General features: G+C 40.6%; 1 protein-coding gene across 3 annotated transcripts in view; it reads right to left on the bottom strand.

The window, feature by feature from the left end:
- Positions 1–5595: 5595 nt before the first annotated feature.
- Positions 5596–13726, bottom strand: part of il11ra (interleukin 11 receptor subunit alpha) — a 32774-nt gene continuing 24643 nt past the window's right edge. For all 3 annotated transcript variants that reach the window (XM_018752781.2, XM_018752787.2, XM_018752795.2), the window contains exons 10-12: positions 11527–11629; positions 10539–10618; positions 5596–8994 (exon numbers count right to left, since the gene is read on the bottom strand). In XM_018752781.2, coding sequence (XP_018608297.1) covers positions 10540–10618; positions 11527–11629 — 182 coding nt within the window. In that variant the 3' untranslated portion in view covers positions 5596–8994; position 10539. The remainder of the gene's footprint in view (positions 8995–10538; positions 10619–11526; positions 11630–13726) is intronic.

Here is a 13726-nt window from a genome sequence, read left to right as displayed (position 1 = left end):
CAGGCGTGTTTGTGGGAATACTTTGCTTTGGCGATGAGCTGTACGTTGAAGTGTTTCTGAGTTCGGTAGGTTGGTGCTGCGCTCGGTGGTATTCTTTTTTTGAGTACGGCTTCTTCCTTCCTTTCTTTCTTGCTTATTCATTTTATTTTTTTGATTTATTAATTCATATTTATCTATTTATTGATTTATTTATTCATTTTTCATTTATTTCTTAATTTAATTCATTTACTTATTTGGTTACGTTTTAGCTGCTACGAACAGAAAATGACTTAAAACACCTTTTTGTGGAGCTGTTTTTTTTTTTATTCAATACAAGATATGTCTTCGTCACGTCAGCTGCCTTGTTGCATGGGCTCCCGAGTAGAAAAGAGTCAGATTCTGCAATCGATTGTCTGTATGAATCAGAGACTCGGGACTTGATGTAATCAGCCTATTTGAGCTTTAGGTGAAGGATTGATTTCTTCATTTAGGAAAAGGTGACACTCTTGACTGACGTCTTTCGGTTTCCATAGCAATCTCTATTCAGTTTTGTAAAACACGTGTTGCACGTTTAAAAAGAAATCATTGATTTTTTTTTTTTTTTTTTTTAAAAGCTGTGAAATGATTTTCTAGAAAACTGGCAGGAAGACAGATGCCGGCTTCAGCATTTCCTTAGTGCTCCGTAGACGGCGTCAACAAAGCTGCAGGAAGTATTTTCAATATTTTTGCCTTTTAAAGAAATCTTTAATGATTTTTTTTCTGTATTTTTTCTTTTGTTTGTTACAATATGTTTTTTCCATATACTAAAATGTATTTATGATAGCAGTTTTAATTAGATGAAAAGTCCAGGTATAAATGCTTTTTAAATACATTTTAATTGACTTAGAAGCCATTGAACAACCACAGTAGTTCAGTTATTAATTGTATTTACTTTAAAGGTCACACACTTTGAATGTCAGCCCTTTATTTTTTCCTTTCACGATTTGCAGCAAATGTAAAATTTTTTCAGTTGCAGATTGGTTTAAAAAATGTTGCCTTTATTTTTTATGCCCTTGGGTCTCTGTGTCTGTATGATATGAGAAAGTAATACGGTACTGTGAGTGTGGTCTTTATACCAGGTCTTCATGGGGTGTTTTTCTAGTTTTCAGTGTGTGTGTGTGAGGGGGGGGGGGGAATTTAGTCTTTTGTCTTATTTAAATCTACATTCTTATAGGTGTTTCCAGCCACTGCTGACCATAATTTCCTACACTGCACTTGTAGATATTGCAGTATTACAGTAGATGAGTAAAAAGTGTGGAATTTATTAATTCTTTGTGATTGTAATTTAATGCACTGATTTCTGTAAAACTGAGCAGAAAGTTTATACGTCAGCAAAATCACAGAGGGGTTTGTAGGGATTAGTCCTTTTTGGGCAGGTGTCTTTTGAGCGGTTCTCTCCCTGTTGCTTTCCATATCCGAGATCCAAATGCCGTGTGACCACGAGCTCTAAAGAGCGGCACATGTGAAACGCTGGGTAGAGGAACGGGGTCTGTAAGCAAAAATGCCTTCAATATTGATGCTGTCATGTTTTATTCATAGAGCAGGAAACGCAGCCGTTTAGGCAAATTCTGCTCTAATCATGTTTGTTCTATGGTTTGGATTCCTGACACGTTGCGTGAGAAGTAACAGGAAGGTTGAGGGAGAAGGAGACAATGTTTTGACGTAATTAGAAATATACGTCCAATATGGAAATGGAACAACTGAAAATTACAGGGAAGATGCAGATGCTGAGGGTCTGGGCTAAACGCTGGCTGCAAGGTGGACATCGATATTATATTATAGGGCACTACTAAAATACAGTGTATCTGTAGGACTGTAGGTTTTCTTGTTAAAATCCCTGTGCAGCTTTTGAATGCTGAGAAAATGGCTGGAAAGCCAGTTTATGTTTGTTTTGGATGGTGGCCCTCAGGGGTTCTCAGCGTTGCTTATTGAAAGCTATGGAAATATGTGATGCTGCCTCTTCCTTTCACTGTAAATGACAGCATCTTGCCCATGTCCTGTGATTTAAGGTTTACGCCATCCAGCCTAAAGCCGACAAGTATTTCCTGTCTAACAACCACGCGTGTATTGCCCATTTTTCACCCTAATTTTTCAACATTTCCACACACCAAGGGATACTCAGCCTGTTATATGTTGCCTGTTTGTTTGAATGATTATTTTTTTAAGGGGAAAAAATAAAAACGTACGATCAGGTTGTTTCAAGCGCATTGGCATACAATAAAAGCAAGTTGTTAAATCTCTCTGGGGTAAATTATTATTAGACATTTGCATTCCGCACCATATGTTTTAAATCCCACTCCCCTAATGTGGTTGGTCATCTCCTTACTTCAATAATACTGGCCCGAGACCATCCTACACACACTAAGTACTTCCGAAGGAATTTTAAAATTCTCCGTGTGCCAATTTGAACCAAGATATTTAGTCTCTTGATCCTGTATGGATCTTTTTGTAACGGTAGCTGGAATTTTTAAGAAGCCTTTAATACACAAGGGTAACTCATGTGCAGTACACTGTTTTAATGCTATACAGGACCTTGTACCTTGTCACGTACTGGGATAGACTTTTTACAAAGATTACCTCGGCAATAAATGTATGGAGAAACATAAGACTGGTTGCATAAAGTTATGCACCCAGCAGTATTTTATTTATTTATTTGCAACGCTGCCCAGATAATTGATAAAAGAGCGGTAAATGTAAATTTCAACAGCTGCACTTCACCACCGGTGGCAGCAGGTGGCAGCAAAGCAGCACGTGCATTTTGTCGGAGTCGTCGATCTAACCGTCCAACGCGCAGAATTTTTCGCCGATCCAACTGGTACCGGAGAGCTGGGTGTAGCTCATCACTTGCGTTTTCCTCAACAAAATGAGCATCAAAGGTTTCTACAGAACCTAGCGTGGATATATCGAGAGACGTCTGCAAAACCTTGGATATAGCTACAATAAATATTTTATGCATTATGAATAAATACGGGGGGGAGCGCGGTGGCGCAGTGGGTTGGACCGGGTCCTGCTCTCCGGTGGGTCTGGGGTTTGAGTCCTGCTTGGGGTGCCTTGCGATGGACTGGCGTCCCGTCCTGGGTGTGTTCCCTCCCCCTCCAGTCTTATGCCCTGAGTTGCCGGGTTAGGCTCCGGTTCCCCGCGACCCCGTATGGGACAAGCGGTTCAGAAAGTGTGTGTGTGTGTGTGTGAATAAATATATACATTCTGACAACTTAATTATATCAGTTTTTGGCTATACTACTGTTAACAGTTAATGTTTGAAATCACCGAAAATAAAATCATGTCTTCATTGTCTCCTTTTTAGCCTTAGGTTTTGACTCAGTCCAGAAACATGCAACACTTGTCATTTTTTTGCCAGCTGCTTCATTTATTTATTTATTTAAAAAGATGCATGGCAACGGCTTGTCTGCTAACGAACGCCAAAATGCATTAAAAGTGCACTGCCCTTATCGGTTAGTGTGCTTTATTGCCAAGAGAAACGCAAGTTGCTTTGGTCGTGCTGCAGAGTAATTTTTGATGATGAACATTAACACAGCGGTGCAGTGTGTAGTGCCTGGGTTGTGTGATGTAAGTTTAGTCCCTAGCTGCATGGAGTTTTGTGTTTCCAATATATTTGTGTGGATTTCTGGTGGGCACTCTGGTTTCCACCCACAGTCCAAAGATTTGTTTCAGGTGTATTGGTGATGTGACTGAACATTTTAATGTATGGGCAACCCTGCAATGGACTGCCATACCACCCATGGATTGGCCTGTGGTAACTAACCTATTTTTTATAGTTTGTTAGTTTAACTTGCTCAAGGATACTACAGCAGCATGCAGTCAAGCTTTACATTTATTAATTTGAATGATGCTTTTCTCCAAAGCATCCTTTGGAAGTTGCTACTTAAAATTATTTACCCATTTACTCATTATTTATTTGCCTGAGCACTTTTCAGGTTACACTGAGGCCTCATTCTGAAGAAAAACATTTTTGACTAGGGAGCACTTAGGATTTAGTCATTTAGCTTCAAAACAGTTTACTAAGCTACTTACAACTACATTTATGAATTTAGCTGACACTTTTCTGCAAAGTGACTTACATTGTTAAGCTACTTACAGTTATTTAGCCATTTATACAGCTGGGCAATTTTACCAGCACAATTTAAAGTACTTTGCTGAAGGGTATTACAGCAAAGGGTGAGATTCAAACAAACAGGAAACCTTCGGATTGAAAGACAGCAGCTGTAACCACTACATTATTAGCTACCACATTCATAGAGCTGAGTAATTTTCATAAAGCGATTCAGGTTAAGTAACGCTTAGGGGCATTACAGTGGGAGCAGTGATTCAAAGTAGGGTCCTTGTGTGGAGGTGATGGCTCTAACCTCCATGCAACCTACCAGTTTCTAGTGCTTTGTCTTGTGCTTTGCTCAACGCTCTGTGTGAGAAAAGCACTCTATAAAAATAAACTGAATTGAAAACATTCCTTGAACATTCAACATTAAATTAGAGTAAATGTGGTTCAGGTTAGGGGGCACGGTGGTGCAGTGGATTTGTCCAGGGCCTGCTCTCTGGTGGGTCTGGTGTTCGAGTCCTGCTTGGGGTGCCTTGCGATGGACTGGCATCCCGTCCCAGGTGTGTCCCCTCCCGCCCTGTCAAGTTTCGGCTCACCGTGACCCTCCTCTGGACCAGCGGTTTCTGATTGATTGATTGATTGATTGATTTTTTGTGTGTGTGTGTGTGTGTGTGTGTGTGTGTGTGTGAGAGAGAGAGAGAGACTAGTGACCCTGAAGTGTATGTGAGATTGTTTTGTGCTGGACTGGTGTCCTGTTAAGAGTTTCCCTGTTCAACAACCTACGATTACAAGATGGGTTCTACACCACTACAGCCCCCATCGAGCAACCGGTTGATGGCAGTGGATGGATGAATAGATAAAATTTTCATCAGAAGCTGCAATTAATCAAGGTTATTTAACTTAAATAATACCCACTCCCTTTTACATATAAGTGTTATACCTTCAAAAAGCCTTTAAATAGGTCTTAGGCCTCTGTGTGTGCTGTACAGGCATAAGGTTTTCAAGAAAAAAAAAGATTCAAGACTTCAAAAAGTGTCAGAAAACTGCTTAATTTGAGAAGTCCAAGAATTACAGTTTAAAGTGAAATGTTTCTAATTTAACACATACAGCATTTGTTGTATCCACTCAAATCTAATGAAAGTAATTTGATAAAAGCAAGGTACACATGTACATAGTGTCAATATTCAGGTTTCTCTGTTCTTGTGTGGGCAATTTTAAAGAGACTGCAGAATAATTATAAGCCCAAGAAACAGGTAGCATACAGTAAGTTTATCTCAAAGTTTCATTTTCAAAATGTTTTACATTAATCTAAACTCTCACATTTCCAGGTTTTGCTGGGATACTATATGGGGCTGTTTATTTTAGTAGCATCTGAAAAGTAACTGCAATGACAAGTAAACATACCCGCACACAAAAACACCTATTAGCATTTAAAGAACTGGCTCTCTTGCAGATAATATTGGCAACATTTACATTCCACTAAGCAAATCTCTTGTGATGGGGAAAGAAAACAAAACAGAAAATTAGTGATAAAATAGCATTTACTTCACAAAAATAAAAACAGGTATAGAAACAAAACAGCTTATTCGTGATATTGGTGTACAGAAACACATACAATATACTATGTACACGGAAAAGGGGCTTATTGTCTTGTTTTTTTACATTATCCAGCTATTACGGAAAGCACTGCGTGAGGCACTCAGTACACAAATAGAGGGGCACTTGGGATGAGGTGGGACCGCAAGCTTTGTTTTTTAACAAATATTTCAATACCGAGCAAAAAGCGTCCAAGGTGAACGGAGGTAAAAGTAATATACTGTATAATCCAATACAACCACCCAGAAGAACGTAAATATTTTTGAGTCCATTTTATAAAAAAATAATTTCATGTAAGACTATGTACTGTATGTATGATTACACACATGTGCATCAGATGGGCAATCATGCCCTACAACTGCACAATACTTACATGGACTGAGATTGGGCAGTCGTGCCATATTGTGCTATACTGCTCTCCTGTAATTTACCTGAGTAATGAAAGCTATCATTTGAATAGAAAACAGCCTCACTAGTCTTTTGCAGGTAAACATTAACTGCTATTCTAACATGTAGCAAATTAACCACATCTGGAAAAGCCAGCTGTCTTTTTTCCTTAATGTTGGTGCATTACAAAAACCTACAGACCCTATAGCTTTAGCAAAGGATAACTGCCCACTCTCTATCCAACTCTGTGTGCATGTACAGCATGTGTAGTACAATATCTATTATGCAATAACCTATAAAACGTATTGCATATTGCACACAAATTGTGTACATAAACATTTTTAATGGACTTTGTACTTGTGTTGGGCGATTAAAATCCAACACACAAATACCGCATAAAATCACTTCCACAAGGCACTTTGACATTCTTTTACTGAAATGTACCAGACAGAAGGGCAGCATTCTTTAAAATATTATTACTTTTTCTGACACAAAATCTGGTTGAGAGAATGCAACTACAAACTTGTACAGTGCTAGACATGGGCCAGAGATTGGGTGTGGGGTGTCCCTACCCCATCTTTAGCTACTGGAAGATAAAACTGCGGCAGGCCACCCCTGAGACCCAGGCTAATGGTGTGATGTCAAGGGACAGGAAGTTGCAAGGGCCCAGCGATGGCGTGGACGCTGGGTCATTCCTCATATTGCACTGAAGCACGTGGACAACTGCACGCTTCCTGTCTCTGGCGTGTTCTCTGTTCAGCGTGTGCAGACCAGTGGAGCTACCTTCTCGGTCACTCTGAATTCATTTACCGTTGTGGAACTGCACTACCCATGATGCCATGGCCAACGCACATCTGTGAGGGTAAAAACTAGCTTCACACCGACTTGGAAAACAATGTATAGTAAAATGTATTATTTTACATGGTACTAGGCGTTTACATGGAACTCTGACACTTACTCTTGGGACAAAATATAAAAGGTTTTTATGAAGAACTCATGCAGCGTGGGTACTGCACAAGAAGAACAGTAAATGTGTCACATTACCACACATGCACCTTCCACTGTCACCCTCAGGCAAAACCTGCAGTGCCCGGCTGCACAGTCTACTCTTTGGTCTAATCCAAACCTGCAGCTAAAGAATTTCCATTTCTTCCGCTGAGATCTGACAGGGCAGACAGCAGCAAGCTATGGCTTTGCCGACTCACATTCATTACCCATTATCCCTTTCGACAAACACTTTCTTTACTTAAATTAAGCACCTTTAAATCGGTCTTCTTTTCCCGTTGTTTTTTTTTTCTTCCATAAAAGTACACTGTACTCACTTTCATTACAAGACTGCAGTGCTGCTTTCAATGCACTTCTTAAAACCACCAGGTGTTATGAAAATGTTGCCCCAGTGTTACACACAAGACTGGCGGTAGTCCACGGGCAACTACAAGTGTACACATGACTTTAACAAGAGGCCCCATGGCAAGCCTGTACATGCAAATAGGTTCCAGAAAGCAAGGCCCCATCATACAGACACTGAATAAGCAGCAGGGAGTATCTGAGTTGAACATCTTAAAATCGTGAAAAACACACAAAACCTTAAACCACACTTAGGACCTAAAAGTGTTATGTCAGCTTAACGGCACTGTGGCAGGATGTACAAAAAGCAGACGGCTCTCTGGGGTTTTTTTTTTTTCTTTTTTTCTGCATTCGGCAAATCTCTGCACAGTAAACGGCTTACACAAAACTAATATATGCAGTTGGCTAACATACATTACACAATGATAAACTCTGATTAATATAAACTGTGCGAATAGCTAAAAAATAACTACAATGATTGCTGCATTTAGTGTGACTCCTTTTATTCAAGGAGGTTTTCTTTATGAGTGAAATCAGAGATTTGCAGTGCAAAGGCCTGGGGGCAGAGCTCTTGACAAGCGGCCCTAATCACAGATGACATCCAGGTGGTGGTGTTACCCAAAATCGCTCTCTTCAGCCCCAACACTGCCAGGACATGCAAACCCTCCAGAAGTCTGTGTGTCTGCAAACATTGACGTCTGACTGGAAAACTGACTGGCCTTCATGGAAGGGTCTCTTCCTAGGGGACAGAACCCTTTTTCACATTCCTGTCTGAGAAAGTCAACCAACCAGCTGACTGAACATATATGAACCTACTACCAGTTGCAGATTGCAGTGCTGCTCACAGTTTTCATTCTAGCAACCAATCAGGAGAGAAGCAGGAGGCCCAACATCATCCCCAAAACAGCATCTCTATGGGAGGATAGTAGTAGTGGGAGGGAGGTGCAGGAAACACAGAGATCCTCTTCCGTCCTCAATGCCGTCAAGGTGAACACGGTACAGTTTCCCAAAAGGCTCATCGATCCTTTTTTCAAAAAAAGTATTTCAGAAAATATTTCAGTATTTAAAAAAAGAAACCAATCACCTTTAACTTCTTCTGTCAAACAGATAGCAGCAGCCTATTGGAAGCATTCCTTCTCTTGTGACTGATGGGTGTCTTTTTACTCCTGTCTTCATGTGCTCCCCACTGATGCCATTCAGAAATAGAACAAAAAACATGCATGTCCATAATGCCCAAAAAATGCTCACTTGCTGGCAGAGAAGAACCAGGTTCTTTCATGGTGTTTTCAGCAGTTCTGAAAAGCCAAACAGTCCATTCTTCAGACCAAGGAGAAACAACATTTAATGTACCTGGGCCATTGGTTAAGTCCAAAAATTGATACTGTGTCATTTGAATGTGTGCTACAAATATTGCAGAATTACTCATGTATCTGAAATCCACTGAAAAGAATGGGTCAATGAGCAGCAGCCACAAGGCACAGGAATCAGGTGGATTGTGGGAATTGTAGTCCAGTATATTGGCTTGTGGGAGATAATGACACCAGCAGGGCTTCTCCTTTCAAAGTTGATATGCTGTCTGCCAAACAAGACATCTGGGTACATAAGAAAAAGGTAAAAAGACTTTATCAGAACAACATATAGTCATCATCTTTAATTACTGCCTGCAACTAGCGCACATTAAAATGGAGCTCTAACATAAGAGCACAGACAGTTCTGACTCTACAAAGTGAATCTGTTTAGATCTTTGCTGCTCCACTGGGAGAGGGCCAGGCAACTCCAACTCTTTAGAACTTTCCATCTGGACTTTGTTGGTGATGAAGCCAAGCAAGACGCGGCACAAACATGAAAAGACAAATTGACTCAGGGCCAAAACACGGTCTAATTTTCTCCCCACCATCTGGCTACTCCTTGCATTTTGAAATCTTTGTGCTTTTTGTGGGAGAAGCCTCATTAAGCTGGTCTGGAGAAGCCCTTATTGACCAGCAGTTCCTCTGTAGTTCACCAAAATAAACACTGGGTAAACAGAGAAGCAGAGGAGAACAGTCTAGAAATTCAGGGCTGTACTGAGAATATCAGGCAACAGACAGCAAGCATGGCAGTGTCTGACATTTGAGAGTAGGTGATGACAAGGCAACGTTTATACAAAGATCTGACCTAGTGAGAAGATCACAGATAGTCTTTCTACACCTCTCCACTCCCAATAAGGGAGATCAGGTTGCTTCGCGGTTTAGTACATGGACTTGTAACCTTAATGGTGCCAGGTCAAGCTTCACTGCCTGCTACTTCTTTAACACCTTTGAGCAAGGTACCTAACTTCAATTGCTGCAAAAAGTGAGCTGTTTAAGTGCAAACACTGCAAGTAACTTTTGGTGAAAGTGGTACAAACCACAAAGTAATTAACAGTAACTTAAGTTGCTCAGCTGCCTCCACCTAGGAAATTACAAATGCTTATCCATTTCCCCAGTAAGGTATTTTTACAGGAGTAATTCAGACTAAATACCTTGATCAACATCACTAAAACAAGTGCAGGACTTGCATTTGTAAACTTTAGATTACAACACAACAGTCTTAACTGCCACTATACTGCAGGTAAACAAAAAAAAAAAAAAAAAAAGGTGTTAGGATGGTGGTCAGTTGGACAGGACAACAACCGTTTCAGTAAATGTATCTCATCCAAACAGAGGCTTGCATGGGTCTGCTTAAATAACGGCTGATAAGAAGCTGTCCCAGTTTCATCCCCCTTCCTTTCAAAGGAACCATGAATAACTGTCCTTCGGGAGTACATCAGTGAGGGGAAAGTAGTGTTCTAGTGCCAGATCAAACAGGAGCAAATTGTTGAAAGAGCTGATGTCTTTTGACCTTTCAGTTACAGGGGAATTACAATTATGCCACTAAGCGTAGTGGCTGAGAAAGTCATGAACATGTACAAGCTTTTAGGGTCAAGTTCCACGAGAACTATATCCCAGAGAAAGATACCTGTTGAGTTCAACTGTTCAAATGTGGAAAATTAACTTCCTAAAGCACACAACATACCAACTCAAAATTTCTGTTGTTTTCTTAACAGGTCTCTGTAACCATGGCAACTTATGCAATGTTATACACAAGGTGTTTTTCAAAGTTAGCTGTTCCAACTCACTCTAGAGCTGCATAGACTTCATTGTCATCATTGAGGCCAGTTCCTGTTTGGTGCCCATGTCTCGCCTTTTCTGTCTCAGCCTATAAACAAGATACAGCTAATCAGAAAAAAACATCCTTTCATTTTCCACAAACTGTTTAACAGAAAGGAAATTAAAAGTAAACAGAACCAGTGTGAGTGAGCCATTGTCAGCTGGTACAAGTGTCCTTACGGCACCTATGTGACATCAGAAAGTCAGGGCTGTGTAAGTTTTATTCACTAAACATATTCGATTTGTATCGACAATGAAATGTGGTATTAACACTCAAATACACACACACACACACGTACGTACGTCTAAAACTGCTTGACCCAAGCGGGGTCACAGCAAACCGGAGCCTAATCCGGCAACACAGGGCGCAAGGCTGGGTGGGGGGAGGGGATACACCCAGGACGGAACGCCAGTCTGTCGCAAGGCACCCCAAGTGGGACTCGAACCCCAGACCCGCCACAGAGCAGGCCCCGGCCAAACCCGCTGTGCCACCGTGCCCCCCAACACTCAAATATCTGTATTATTAATTGTGACTTTTAGCACTACTGTTAGTTTTATATCCTCCTTACAGTGTAAGTGAAAGACTCTCAGATGCTTCTTAAAGGTGCCATAATCACAACAATTTAGTATTTCAGGATCTGGATCAAACAATTTTGTGAAGTTTGAACATGTCTGCTGGGCAACTGTATCATTTAACAATATACAATAATCCACAGTAACCCTGCATGTTCCCAAATTATTTATCGTATTATCACTATCTGGTAATGACCACTTTGTACAAACTGCAGCATTAAGCTTGAGAGATACAGTAAGACTTGTTGTTTTGCTACTTACTAATGTTCCATATTTTGATACTTGGTGGACAAAATCAAAATGTAACCTCACTGAATACCGTTCACATCTCATCTCAGACTTGTTTTTATCGGCACTGTGTGGAAATAGCGGCTGGTATCTCACCAAAGGAGAATGATTAAGGTGACGAGCATGGCAAGGATGAGTCCTGCAAATAGGCCCAGAGATATTAACACCCCTAAATTCCTGTACTCCGATGGCACTGCACCTGTGTCACAAAAAGAAATGGTGGGATGAGTGACGTGATACAAAACAAACGAATGAGAACGAGGCTGAAAATGATACAGGATGGGATTCTTAACCATCATAGTGAAAACTCAAACACTACATAAGAAATAAAGTATATGGGGGGATATTTCAAAAAACAAAATTTCAATTCCAAAATTTCACCTCCAGTGGAAGAAGTATATGAAAGACACATACAGTACAAACCAATTTTATGCATGAGACTTTATTGAAAATTGGGCAGAATGATTACTCAGGACTTCCAATTTGTGTTCCAATGTGTATCTGTTCATTCCTAGTATCAAATAGTACGTGCTCTGATTTTTACATACACATTTTATACGACACTTTTTTTATAATATGATTAAAAAAAATTACATTTATCATTTAGCTAAATATAATCCATTTGTGGTTGTAGGACATCCCAAGCCATGTTCTGTAAGGGATTAGTTCAACACCATTTTAGGATGATCTGCTATAAACACGGTCTGTTTAAAATGCAGTTTGCATTGTTTCACAAGCATCACATACTAAGCAGTCTGCAGTGTATCAGGTCTTGGAGGCTGTGTTTGTGGTTTGTTACGATAATCCATCTTTAGGTTGTGTTTGAATTAGCTGAGTGTATCCAGTTTGGGGTGTACAAAAAATATTTCCAACTATTAACTATTCTTTCCAACTGTACTAAAAACAGCACAGCCATGTAAGAGTAAAATATTAATTTTACTGAGTGGAAACAATATCTAATCTGAGCTTTATATTTCTGGGTGTAGCTGGGCAAAGTTACATTCAAATCAAAATAACAGTCTGGAACAGAATAGTGACGGAAAGTATGTAAGTTGACTTTCCAAGAAGAAGGAATTTATCACACTGGAACTGGTAACAGAATAGCAGAATGGTGACCATGTTCCTATCACACATTTAACATTTGTTTTCCAAATATTTGGAATGTTGAATGACACATACTGTATATAAATCAGAAACTTTATACTAGAAGTACCAATACAATACTCAGGTCAGTAACAATTGTCCTGTAATATTGACGGACAAAAGAAGTGAGTCAAACTGGCTCAAAACCCAACACCCCAAAACACCCAACCCTGCCACATGAACAGCAATGGAGAACCGAGCGCTCCCCATGGCCTCGAATGGAGCTATCATCAAGTGCATAGCTGTTAACCTGTAAACAGAGGATGACGTTGCTGTGGGGGGTGGCTCAGTGCTGCTCAGCCAAGAGCACCTCTGTTTATAAAAGGGTGAGTCTTCAGAATGAAGATGGCAGCCACCCACCTCCAGGAGAAGGTTAAAAATAGACTTGCTCCTTATGGCCGAGAGCACGCATACTGGCACAATCGACCCTGTTCCACCCACGACGGAATGCAAAAGTTTTCTGTCTCACGCGCCAAAACTGGGACGCGCAGAAAAACACATCTGTACATGTGCAGTCTTACGGACGAGTGCGAACAAGGGAGATATCTGTACTTGGCTTTAACCCAAGCTCAGACCTTGATGAATCTAACCCCTCCAATTCATATCTCATCCGGGCCTCTGCACATGTCGTTCACAATCTGGGTCAGATATTAAGCATGACACAGCAGAATTAGTTCTGAGAAAATAGCACAAATAGTACTTGTCCTGCCAGGAAAGCTGTACAGTAACTGTGGTACAGTCAGCTTCAATTTGTTTCCCCAGTTTGTGATGTATAACAGATCACTTAAGAAGCCAGCTTTACAGAATACAGCACGCAATAAGTAACGCTGTCCTTTTACATGGAAACATTGTCCAGAGGTGCACGCAGAAAAGTTACTCATCTTACAGCTAAACAAGATTCTTAAAACATGTTTCAGGAATGGCTCAAAAAGCCTTTCCTTGTATCATTCCATATGGACATATGGACATCCATTTCCTGCCTGACTGCACAGATTTACAACCACTGCGAATGGGAAAGATCAGTTCGAGCGAGGACTAAGTGAGTCAGACTGGCTCAAACCCCAACTCCCCAAAACCCCCAACCCTGCCACACTAACAGCGATGGGGAACTGCATGCTCCCCTTGGCCTCGAGTGGAACGTGAGGACAGCAGC

The sequence above is a fragment of the Scleropages formosus genome, chromosome 6 (genome assembly GCF_900964775.1).
Source record: "Scleropages formosus chromosome 6, fSclFor1.1, whole genome shotgun sequence".
Lineage (NCBI taxonomy): Eukaryota > Metazoa > Chordata > Actinopteri > Osteoglossiformes > Osteoglossidae > Scleropages > Scleropages formosus.
Note: the sequence above shows the minus strand (reverse complement) of the source record. Positions and strands in the feature narration are given on the sequence as shown.